The 12,623-nt window shown below is 44.1% G+C and overlaps 1 protein-coding gene across 8 annotated transcripts in view; it reads left to right on the top strand.

Annotated features, from left to right (window-relative positions):
* TNC (tenascin C) overlaps window positions 1–10,873 on the top strand; it is a 91,597-nt gene extending 80,724 nt beyond the window's left edge. For all 8 annotated transcript variants that reach the window (XM_074973769.1, XM_074973762.1, XM_074973763.1 and 5 more), the window contains 9 exons: window positions 834–953; window positions 1,528–1,671; window positions 1,769–1,899; window positions 2,689–2,821; window positions 6,385–6,536; window positions 7,251–7,347; window positions 7,556–7,717; window positions 9,483–9,646; window positions 10,717–10,873. In XM_074973769.1, coding sequence (XP_074829870.1) covers window positions 834–953; window positions 1,528–1,671; window positions 1,769–1,899; window positions 2,689–2,821; window positions 6,385–6,536; window positions 7,251–7,347; window positions 7,556–7,717; window positions 9,483–9,646; window positions 10,717–10,827 — 1,214 coding nt within the window. In that variant the 3' untranslated portion in view covers window positions 10,828–10,873. The remainder of the gene's footprint in view (window positions 1–833; window positions 954–1,527; window positions 1,672–1,768; window positions 1,900–2,688; window positions 2,822–6,384; window positions 6,537–7,250; window positions 7,348–7,555; window positions 7,718–9,482; window positions 9,647–10,716) is intronic.
* Window positions 10,874–12,623: the final 1,750 nt, after the last annotated feature.

The following is a 12,623-nucleotide window of genomic DNA, read 5'->3' as shown; positions in this document are numbered from 1 at the left end:
GAGTCTGGGGTGGCACAAGGAATTGTACTCGGGTCTCCTGAGTCCCAGAAAACCATCCTCTCTCTCATCTCTCTTTTGTCTAGCATAGTTTTAAATAAACCAGGGATAGGGTTTCCCCCACATCCCTTTGGAAACCACCTGCAGTCTAATTGATTCATAATTCTCCTGGGCTCATAGGGGTACAGAGCACTGGGAGGAAGGGGCAATGCACTCAGCACTGGAGGCCAGGTCATACTTCATATCCCTCACCCTTGGGAGCAGCTAATGGTCCCAGTACAAGGTCTCTGATGGAAGGCATGAAAAGGAGGGAAGATGCAATCCCCACAAGAAAGAATGTAGAAAAGCAGATTACGTGATTCAAAACAATTGTGGCTAGAGGTCTGTAGAAGGTTGTAATGGCCATGAGTTGCCATCAGTTCAGTCCTTTCCCCAGCCTCGGTAGTGTGAGTTTTCCCCAAGAACCTGTCTGGAACTGAGAGCATTGAGGAGAGAAAGGTATCAGGTCTGAAAGAGGCCCCAAGATGGATGATGTCAAGAGTATTATCTTAGAGCCTGTGGAACTGAGACTTTGAAAATAATTCGTTCTCACTGCCAGCCTCTTGGTATGAGTTTAATCCTCTCCCATGATAACCTCCCTCTGCAGCAGTGCTGTTCTGTGAAGCACGATATCTCTCCAGTAACCCCCTCTCCCCTCCCCACATTCCAAAGAGGACCACACAAGGGCAGCAGTGTCTGCGCAGTTTTCACTATGTGCCTGGCACAGCATATTATATGCAGCAGGGAAGCCCTTAATATGTATAATTCCCTCATTATGGTATTATCTGTCCTTTCAGCTCTGGACAGCCCATCAGGACTGGTAGCAGTGAATATCACAGACTCTGGGGCCTTGGCAGTCTGGCAGCCAGCGATTGCCACAGTGGACAATTATGTCATCTCCTACATTGCTGAGGATGGTAAGAAGGGTCAGTGGGGGGCGTCTTTGAGCTTGACCACAGGGCAGTCGGTGAGAGTGGTGCTCAGGATGGATTCTGCAACTGGGAAGGGGGAGAGGAAGGTTGAATCTGAGGGGTGAAGGCTGGTTAGGAGCATGTTACAGCATCCTCATTTAAGTAAGTTGTCAGTCCCTAATCCAGGTGGTGAGAAGCAGCAGAGCTGTATCTGTGTTATCCTTGAGGCGAAGAGAAAACACACTGTTATTTTCAACACATACAGCAGGGGGCGCTAGTACTTTTGTATGGAATTGACTGTAGAGTTAACAGTTTGCATTCAGCTTTGGTGTGGGTTGAGGCAATGACTCCACTGAGCCACTGCTTCTCCTTACTTCATCCTCGTCCCGAAACACCTCCGAAAAATGGGTTTCCTTCCAATGAACGATCAGCCCTTAGCTCAGGATGTGAACATTTGAACGGAGCGCTGGTGTTAAGCCTCCCTCTGAGGAGTGCTCGCCACTTACAACCGACCCCCTGACTTCTAGTGGCCCCCAAACTAAAGTTCTCTGTTCCCATCTTTTGTGTGTTTGCTGTGTAGATCCAGAAGTTACTGAGACGGTGTCTGGGAACACTGTGGAATATGACCTTAATGGCCTTCGTCCTGCAACTGAATATATGCTGAGGATCTATGCAGTAAAGGGACCTCAGAAGAGTGAGACGGTCTTCACCAAATTCACTACAGGTGCAGTGTCAAGCCTTTCCCCAGCATTGCAGCCAAAGGTTCCATTGTCTGCTGCCATCAAGCCAGCACTGCACTCACTGTATCTTGTCTCCTTTAGGCATGGATGCACCAAGATATTTGAATGCCATTGAGGTCCAGTCAGAAGCAGCAGTACTGACATGGAGGCCTCCACGGGCTTCTGTCACCGGCTATCTCCTTATCTACGAGTCTATCGATGGCAAAGTCAAGGTACCGCACTTGGATCTAACCCAGGAATTCTGAGTTGGGAGACATGCTGGTAGAGCTGCTCAGAAAATGCCAGTCAATGGGACTGAAGCACATGTCTAACATTAAGCACATGTCTAAGTGCTCTCCTGAATCGGAGCCAATAATGAAAACTTAGCTGCAGCCTAGACAACATATAGTCTATCTTCTCTCCGCAATAGGGAAAAAAATAAGACAGCAAGCAGCTGCCTTCTGCCATCCAAAGTCTATGGCATAAAGGCAATAGGCATATGTGTCTAAAAGTGACTAGTGATTTTGGGTGCTCAACTTGAACCACTTTTAAAGACTCGATTTTCAGAGGGCGGGTGTTTAGCACTTTCTGAACATCAGGCCTTGTCTAGGTATGTCAAGATGGTTGTCCAAAATTGTCACGTTTGGAAATTCAGTTCCGTGGCATCTACGGACATACCACAAAGGACAATCCTGCTTAATTTTTGATGAATTTCGCCCCTGCGGCAGAATATGATGTGTATATATATGCCATGTTAACTTCTACCATGCTTGCTTTTAAACTACACTACTTAAACGTTATAATATTAAACATTCATTTCCAGGCAACCTTTCTTATACTACTAATGGACATTAGTCTGGTAAAAATCTTGTAGGAATAAAGTTTCTGATAAATCTTTGAAACGGGTAAAAATACCATCAATAATTTACATAAAAAGGCATCTGAAAATCTAAAATATGCAACAGTTCCAGTCCATGGGTTTGTTCATTTCAGAGTTTCTGTAGGATTTATTCTTCCAACAGGAAGTCATCCTGGGACCTGAGGCAACTTCCTACAGCCTGTCTGAGCTAAGCCCGTCCACGCAGTACACAGTGAAGCTGCAGGCACTGAACAGAGCCCTGAAGAGCAAGATAATCCAGACTATTTTCACCACAAGTAAGGCCTTTGCTTTGTATGAGGGGTTGGAATTATCTACGTGTTTCCATTCTTAGGACCAAGTTGAGCTCTGAAATAGGCAGATGCAGCTCCCATTGAAGTCAAAGGGCAGTGGATACCTGCAGTGTGCTTAGGGCAGTGAGTATGTCTACACTGCAGTCAGAGGTGTGACTATAGCTTATGCAGCTTGAGCTAGCTTTGATCTAGCTAGCTTGAAAAACACTAACAGTGAAGCCCCTGCAGCATGGACCGTACAACCCCACCCAGGAACCTGAGCATCTATACGAGTGGCTATCCTCTGTGTAGAAAGCCAGTGTGAGGCTCCCTGCACCACTTAAACTCTGTATGAGGCAGCAGCCCCATTCACTGCCCTCAGACTGGAAGGATGGACTTCAGCTGTTCAACCCTTCCACACTCCACCCACACAGAGCCTGATTCAGCCTGTGGGTGGAGTGGCTTGCACTCAGGTTGGCCCTTACAGCTTTAATCCCTGGACTAGCTTCTCCTCTCCCTTCTCTCTTTCCCACTGAGCTCACTCAGTTTTCATGCTGCTACCCCAGAGTGTTTGTTCTGATCCTACCTGGGAAGGCTCTCCAGTGAGCTGAATGCAATCAAGTATTCTGAAAGCCTCATCACAGCTGACAGTCAGTTCTCCTGTTGACACATTTTTGATGGAAATATAATGTCGTTTTTAAGGATTAAATGGCTACAAAATTCCGCCTGCCGTTCTCCTCACTTCTCACAATTCTCAAGCTTCCAAACTCAACAGCGTCTTCAAATGTTTGCCTCTGACTTCTGCCATCTATGCTGACATCAGGTCAAGAGCTTATAAAATGCTAGATAAAGTCACAGGGCCCTGAATCTGTTTCCAGTCAACACTGGTGTAAATCAGGAGTAACCTCATTGAAGTTAATGGAGCTACACCAGCGAGTGGGAGCAGAATCAGATCCTGATGTGTTTAAGTGACATCTACCTTCATGACCAGTAACTGGAGACCACCAAAGCTAAAGCATGAATCTCTACAGCTTCAGCTAAAGAGCTAGTACCTTATTCAGGCAAACAATTAAGTCCATGTTTAATTTTAAGTACATGCTTGAGTCCTGTTGACCTTAGTGGGGAGGCAAGCACATGAGTAAGTGTGCTTACTTCCCCACTGAGTAATTGCCCTGAGTAGGGATGTTTTCCTGAATTGGAGGCCTAAGTCCTATAGTAGAGAGCTGTAACAGACTCAAATCCTCCGGCACAGAGTGCGTCACATAATACACAATGGACCCTGAGTTACATTTACACAGCTGGCTTTGAGACTATAAAAGTGTTAATAATAGAAATTCACCTAATATACCTTTCCAGAACATCCCTTAATTACACCTGTTGCAGTTATTTCCACTGAATATGCTAAAATCAATAGTATTTTCAGTCATTTCAAAGATGTCAAGAAAATGCCAAAAACATTCACATTTTAATAGTTTTGGGGATTTTTTGTGTTCGAAATTGTATTGACTGCACCTATACCTCTATTAAGTTGTAATGAGAAAAAAATGCACCATTGTTTTTTTTCTTTTTCACAAGCCTTGTTTTATAACATACTTTGCATTACACTGGTTGTTGAAGAAGTCCCAATTTTCGTCTTGGCTTTACCCGTGCTTCCACTGTTATAGTCTCACGTGCCATACCTGCAAATCATTAAAGGTGCAGTTTTGTCCTGCAGGTAGTTGCAGACAGAACTGATGTCACTTAAACATTTAACTACATGATTGTGCCGACATTGTAGGTAGGTAGGCATATAAATGCAGTTAATTGAGCCTTCAAAATTGCAGACATACACAGGAGGCTTAGCTTTAGAAATCTGTCCCTAAATATTTCCTTTTATCACATATTATCTGATTTTTTAAAATTAATATATATATATATATACACAACCCCACACTGGTCTGGATTGCAACCCAGAACTTCTCTCTGTTTATAGTCCTGGTCCACAACCTTGGGTGCTTCACAATGCTTTGCTGTTGTAGCTCCCAACCTGGGATGCTCACTAACAGTCTTCCAGCATGCAAGTCACACACTCCGTGTCTGTGTATAGCTCCAGCTCTGGTCCAGCAGCTCTGGCCCCAGCAGCCTGTCAGCAGCACTCCAGTCACACTCTGGCTTCCAGCAGTCTTGGTTACTACTTCCAGAGTGACCCCAACAAATTCCCAGTCCCGAATTTTCCCAGAAATGTGTGTTCTGCACTGTCCAGCCCTTTCCTGGACTGTTCAGATTTTACAGGTCCATTGCCTCTGTAAAGGGTCAGTATTCAACAGTTTTCTACTTTAACTGGAATTGCCAAACAGTGCGGTTTAAATTAAACACTGGATTGGTTTAGCTTAAAAAACAAAACAAGTTTATTAACAAAAGAAGATACGATTTTAAGTGAATTCAAGTATCAGGTATGAAAGTCAGAAATGATTACAAGACACATAAAGATGAACACACTTTCTAGTAGCTAAAACTTAACAAGCTAGACTTGGTTCAAGGTAAAATCCTTACCACGTTTCCAGCAACATGGTTGACCAAATTCTCAGGTCAGGATCTCCCCTCAGAGTCAAATGGCTGGTTCCTTTGTCGTCTTAGGTGAACGAGAGATGAACTGGGGTATTTTGCCCCTCACTTTTATAGTCCAGTCACCCTTTGAAATGCATTTTCTTGAAAGTTACCCCTAGATAAAGTTTATTCCAGCTGTGAGGAAGGAGACATGGAGGCTTGGGGTGAAAAATGTTGTTTTCTAAAATGCAGATTGATCTGTTCCTGCCCCACCCCCCTTCATTGCCAAAGACTGGCCACTTGACAGGTGGCTACCAATCAACTTTGATGACAACTGGCTAGAGGTATAAGTTTGTCCTTTGTCTTTGAGAAACCAGTTTACCTACTCCCCAAACTTGTCTGGTAAACAAATGGCAGTCATAATTTCAGCTTGTGTTCATAATGCTTAATAGGCATTATGTACATATGTTACATAAGATTATTAATGATCAGTGTGGTGTTAGTTTTTAAATGACTTCTCACAAGGCATATTTTGCACAAAGATTATTACAATAATGTCTAGGGTGTGAATACAGGATCAAGGATTTTCTAGAATTTACAGTCAGGTCTCCTAGGCTCTATTCCTGGCTGGGCCATTGACCAGCTGAGAAACCTTCTTGGCCATATCACCTAAGTTCTCTGATTTAATTTCTACAACTGTATACTAAGGACACTGCTGTTTAATGCACCTAGTGTGCTGTAAGGATTCATTAGTTAATGAGCAAGTTGAAGAAGGAACGTGCTATAGAACTGCAAAATATCAGTATTTTTTCATCCAGATTCGTGGACAGTCAAGTTGATTTTTCTATTGCAAATTTTCAAGTCTGTGCACCACTAGTGCATTACTCCATTCTTAGCAGTATCTCTTCTAAATGAAATAGATTCATTTGCCTTGTCACCAGAAAGAGCTCACAAATTAATTACCTAAATGACAGGAAGATGCATCCCCTTTTCATAAACGATTTCACAAGCACTGTTCTCTGCTTTTTTTCTTTTGTGTGCAGCTGGACTTCTCTATCCTTACCCTAAAGACTGCTCCCAAGTTCTGCTGAATGGAGAAAGTACCTCTGGACTTTACACCATATATATGAATGGAAACAAGTCACAGTCTGTGGAGGTGTATTGTGACATGACCTCTGATGGAGGTGGATGGATTGTGAGTATCCAGAACCTCTGTCACTCTTGCCTTATGCCTGAGTCAAGAACATGAGACAGGGCCCAGCCTCAATCAATTACTGCATTATTAATGATGTTGCATTAACGTGCCAAAACACGTGGGATATTTAACTTTTCGTTCTAAATCCGACTGCAGTCGGGGTGGGAGACTGAAGCAGCGGTGCAGCCAGTTCCAAAGCTTTGCAGGAGATACAAGGCCTGAGAAGGATGCATTAGGTCTACCGTCACACTGAAGGGTGGGTAAGCAGGGCAGTAAAAACAGAGGCAAGAGGAACAGCAAAGTATGGTGCTGAGAATCTGTGGAATTCAAAGAAGCCAGGTGGGGCTGAGAGTCTGAGAAGTGTCAGAGTGAAGGCAAGGAGCTTGAGAAATACTGAGGCTTCGTGGACAACAGGTTGAAGGATACAGAAGGACCTGGCAATAAGGCTGAGTGATATTGAGCTTTGAGGGAGTGCTAAGAAAGCAGAGGGCAGGGACTACCAGGCTGCAAACTATAGAGGTGGCTTGGTGCCCAAGAAGAAACATGGGCCTTGCTTTAAAAAAATGTTCAGTGGGCCTGCTAAAATCTGTACTAGCTTGGGCTGAAATATGTCAGTGCCCATGTTGCTTTGGGATGGTTGGTGTATGGAAGTCCTTAGTGTGTAAAAGTCCTAACTGTTGCAAATATAAAGCTACTGGCATGTTGGGGTTTTAGGTGTTTCTGAGGCGTCACAATGGAAAGGAGGATTTCTACAGGAACTGGAGGACTTACGCTGCTGGGTTTGGGGATCCCAAGGATGAATTCTGGATAGGTAAGCGATTGCCAAGAGCTTTCTGAAACAAAAGAGAACGAGTCACTTGTAGGCATGACAGCCATGTCACTGACCAGAATATTGGCTTCTCTAAAGAGGCTCATGGCAGGAAGATGTAATATGTGGTAATAAGACATTAGGACAAAAGATCGAGAGAGAGGGAGACAACACAGTGGTTCTTTACTTATTTATCCATTCATTACTACAGGTCTGGAGACCCTCCACAAAATCACTTCCCAGGGCCAGTATGAGCTGCGTGTGGATCTGCGAGACAAGGGCGAGACAGCTTATGCTCTCTATGACCGGTTTAGTGTGGGAGACTCCAAGACCCGTTATCGGCTAAAAGTGGATGGATACAGTGGAACGGCAGGTCGGTTAAAACTCATATTTTTTCAGACCGGAAATAGGCCAAGAAAGGGGTGGGGGAGGGAGGGGCTATGCATTTCTCCATATCTGGCTGGAGCTACAATTTCCTTCCACTTGGTTCAGAGCAACAACTTCTGTGTGCAAGCGATGGGGATTGCTGTCACAGCAAGTAAGTCTTTTCTTGGGCGGGGGGAGATTTGAAAATATGAAAGGATCACTTTCCTCTCTGATTCCATTCTCAATGCTCTGCTCCTTCAGGTGCCACTTTTTATAACATGCTTACGACCGAATGTAAACAAACATATTAAACAGACACATGTCTCATGCGAGCACTGCCTACCTGTCATTAATAGGGCTTAGGATAGCTGGCTGCAGTGCCATTTGTGAAGAATGTGCCGCTGATGCCTTGTTATAACGTGCTTGATGATGTTCCTGAAGAATGCCTTTGCCTCCTTCAATCCCATTAAGCACAGGCCTGCAGACCATGTCCAGCCCTCTCTTTGGCTTCAGTGTTGACAGAGTAAGGAGCAAGGGCTAAATCCTGTGGCATGGGAGTGTAAGGGCTTAAACAAAAGAGAAATACTGTGATTCTGCTGTGCATGGCCACAGAAAGAACTCTCTGGGGACTATGCACCTTGAAGCTGTCCATGGTGGCTCTCTGGATAGCTGAGTAGCAGGGACAGGAGTGTGGCCAATGGCTTAGCAATTATGCAGCTCCAATAGTCAAACTCCCCCAATATAGGGCAAACAGACTGAGGTAGAGGCTGCTGCTTCAGCTCATGGGTTACAGTAGCAGCATCACTGCTGTGCCACCAGCTGAAGGGGAGACTCAGTTCCATTAGTGACCTACACAAAGAGCCCCCTGCACTGTCTGTTCACTCTGGCTTTGGACAGGGGACCAGGACTGAGCCCCAAGTGCATGAACTGCAGACAATTGGCCCCAAAGCAATTTTACACAGAGCCGTAGAAGTGACCGTGGAGATCAAATTCACTTCAGCCAGTTGTGGAGTTGTCAGATCCAAAGGACACATTGCATAGAATTAAATTTGATGAGTGCATTTTTGAGAGGTAAGCGGAAAGGCAACTGAGCATCTGCCAAGGCTGAAGTTAAAAGTCTCAGGGGTTCTTTGTTTCTCCTGATAACGTTATTGACATTTAAAGTAGCATAAGGAATGTAGTGCCCTACTCTGCTGCAGCTGTTAAACAATATGACATTGATTCGAACAAGAGAAACGCTGCACCTTGAGGGTTTGAATCTTGGATTCAGCAAGTGCAGTGAGTGAACGGGGAATCCATTTAAACTACTGAGTTTTAAAATGTATACATTTGTCATTTTTTTTAAGCCTACCCACCAATTATGTTTAGGTCAGATGTTCAGCTGATGTAGATCAGCATAGCTCCGTTGACTGGCCTTCGTTTACTTTTGGTATTTATTTTTAGCCGAGATGGGCCTGAACCAAACCCCCAGATCTGAAGCCCAAGAAGCTTGTGGTGGGTTCAGAATCTGGATACAGAGGCAAAATTCACAGTGTGGGCGCATCTCTCCTTTATTTATTGGCAAATAGCATTTCAAGTGAAAGTCAGGACCACGGTTTCAAAGTGGTCTCTGCAAAACTTGTGATATGCACCGCCAGGTTTTTCTACAGGAGCAACCAAGGTATTTTATGCCCAAAAACTCAGAGTTGCCCCTACCCATTGAATCATTTGCACATGCAGAATAGCAGTCAGGTGAAAACTCTGACACCATTCTCTTGGTTTCTCCTGTATAGGTGACTCCATGATCTATCACAATGGACGGTCCTTCTCCACCTTTGATAAGGACAATGACGCTGCCATCACAAACTGTGCGTTGTCCTACAAAGGTGCTTTCTGGTACAAGAATTGTCACCGAGTAAATCTGATGGGCAGATATGGGGACAACAGCCACAGTCAGGTGAGTTTGCCATTTGAAAGCAACGTTACGTAACGATCCTCAAAGCATGGGAATGTAGGAGTGGCCATACCAAATCAAGTCACTTGTTCGTTCATTCTGTTAGTCAGTCCCTTGTTGTGGCCAATATATAGTGCTTCAGAGAGACAGGAGAAACCCCACCATTAAAACTGAATGAATCATGGGGTGGGGAGTTATATTAAATCACATTCACCAAATGAGAATTGCAGTTCGGTCGAAATATGTTCTCAACCTTCTTTGTTCGTTCTCCCATGAGAGTTCACGGGAATGTTTGGGGCTGGAGCTTTTATCACTTCAAATACAGGTTCTCATGTTTTAAGAAAAGAGCATTCTGTTGAAAATGAAGTAAACCTAGGAGAGAACAGTGGAGGAGTGACAGTTTTGGGAGAGCTCACTGTTACTCTAGCCCAAGCCGCTGCTTCCTCCAGCAGGGGTCAGTAAAAGGAATGGCATAGGAACACTGGCTTTGATGGATCTCAAAGCGACTACCGCCTCCTTAATCCCACACCAGGAGTTGGTCTCAGGGACAAAAGTTGTGGGGAACCCACTGCTGTTCTAGTCACAGATTGTTGTAGCTGGAGTTGGAACAGGGAACATTGTAAATTCTTCACCAGCCTTTAAATTGAGGTTGGAGATCTCTTGGCGATGTTCTAATTCAACCACAGTTTATTGGGATTGATGCAGGAATCACTGCGTGAAATTCTAGTCTGGGTTGCATGGGTCAGATGAGATGATTATAATGGTCCGTTCCTGCTTTACAGTCTGAGTTTATAATGCAGAAATCCTGGAGAATAATATATACTGCAACCTCTCTGTTATGAGGTTCTAGAATAGAATAATACATGTACAGGCAGCATTGCCTAGTTGATAGAGATCCAGACTGGCAGTCAGGAGACCTAGCTTCCGTTCTTGGCTCTGTTGCTAGCCTACTTGAGGTGACCTTGAACAAGTCATTTCACTGCTCTTGTGATCTATGGCAGAAAAGCGCTGTATAAGAGCCAGGGATGCAGATTGTACTAATATGAGGTCATGTTGCCTGTGTGTTTTTGCAGGGTGTTAACTGGTTCCATTGGAAGGGCCATGAATACTCCATCCAGTTTGCAGAAATGAAGTTGAGACCCATCAGCTTCCGGAATCTAGAAGGGAGACGAAAGAGAGCATAAAACCCAGAGATGGAGGAAAGTTTGGGAAGCCGGGTGGGGGTAGTGGGAGGGTTTTCTGGAATAACAGGGGGGAGGGGGAGATAAGGCAGCTGGTAATCTTACCAAAGCATCGATGACGCTTGGCCTAACTGGGGCTCCTTCTACAGTCTGAGTGACCAGCCTTATGCAACCACAGCATCTTCTGCAGACCAGCTTTCGCTGCCCATGGTTAATGCCCTTCACACCAAAGACAACAATCTCAAGGGTCCTATATTGATTTTAGATTTTGGGAGGGGGGGTTTTCTCAGAGAGGTTCCGTGACAAGATTCTTCCATGGTCTCTTGGGCAGCTCAAGGGAAGGGCGGGGGGAAAGGCTGTACATTGATAGTTTGAGAACCAGCCATATTTTACACACACAAATTTGTATGATTATCATTATTATTATTATTGGTCAAACTTCTGTTGGTCATTGGAAAGCTTTTTTTAAATATATATATATATATCATGTATCGCAGAGAAAGATGGGGGAGGGGAAGCAATTTAAACCATAAGCAAAATCTTAATTTTATTAATATAATGACAAAATAATAATAATAATAATAATAATAATAATAATGATAATAATAAGCTACATTTTTGTCATGCTTTCCGAAACACAGCAGGACAGTGTCTGATTGTATTTTTTTTTTAAATAAAGCACAATTTTAAATAAACCTCTACATTTTCTTCATGCATCAACTTTATGCACGTCCAGGGTATATTTCCTTAAGTAGGGGAGTAAAGAAGGCTGAGAATGATCAGGATGTTAAATTTATTCAGAAAGCACGCTCCCTTTTGTCAGTGTTTGGGTGTAAGTATTCTGGTGGACTCCTTGCAGTGGAATGCTCGGGGAGGTTTTTAGAGGGTGTTCCTTTTTTCCTACCCAGAAGCACATTCGCTGTGTCATCGAACTGACTGACTCTTACGTTCAACTAGGTGGGAATCACTAACAAAACCAAACCAGCAAAATGCAAAGGTGGGATTAGCTACCAAATGGTGATGCGGAACACCTGTGTAAATAAAGGGCTCCTTTAAAAAAAAAAATGAACGAAGCCTCTGTGTAGTTCCTCTGTACCATACTCTTTGATTAAAGACAATAAAAAACCTTTTGTTTTAAGCCCTGGTCTCTCTTCCTTACCTTGCTCTCTCCATGCTCCTCGGTTGTGGGCTTCTGACTCTTCCTCTGCCATCTCTGGATTGTGGCTTGGAAAGAAAATGCTTGCTCTGTGAGCACAGATGTGAGCAGATCTGTTCTAACAAGGACTTCACGCTGCTGGCCAAGGTGGGTGTGCCTTGTTGCAACAACGTCCTGCAAAACTCTGTCCAAGAGGGCCTTTTTTCTTCTCCCCGAATACCTGAAGTTTCGATATCACATTGGAGCTAAAATATGGTTAGGTTAAAAATACATGTGTGATTAGCTAATGACATAAAATATATCTGTCTTCCACCACATTTCTTCCTAAAGGCCTCAACGATGCCACAACACCTCTTGCAAACATTTTTACCAAGCCCTGTTCTTTTCAAGGCCCCCAGTTACAAGATTCTCCCCTCTCCCAGCCTACAAGAGTGTTTCCATAGTGTAATCCTTTGAAACGGATCAAACCCTGTTTCCATTACAGCGTTCCCCTAATGTTGTTGATCCTTCTCTGGCCCAGAGCCAGTGGCTGAGTGTACGAGCACAGATGAGTACAGCCGGCTCATCCAGTTGGGGAGCTGCATGTTAAACTGATGTGGAGATTCTGCTAGACCAGTGGAAGACGTATGGCAGACTCCTTGCC

The sequence above is a fragment of the Natator depressus genome, chromosome 16, assembly GCF_965152275.1.
Source record: "Natator depressus isolate rNatDep1 chromosome 16, rNatDep2.hap1, whole genome shotgun sequence".
Classification (NCBI taxonomy): Eukaryota; Metazoa; Chordata; order Testudines; family Cheloniidae; genus Natator; species Natator depressus.
This window is presented reverse-complemented; position numbering and strand designations above follow the sequence as displayed.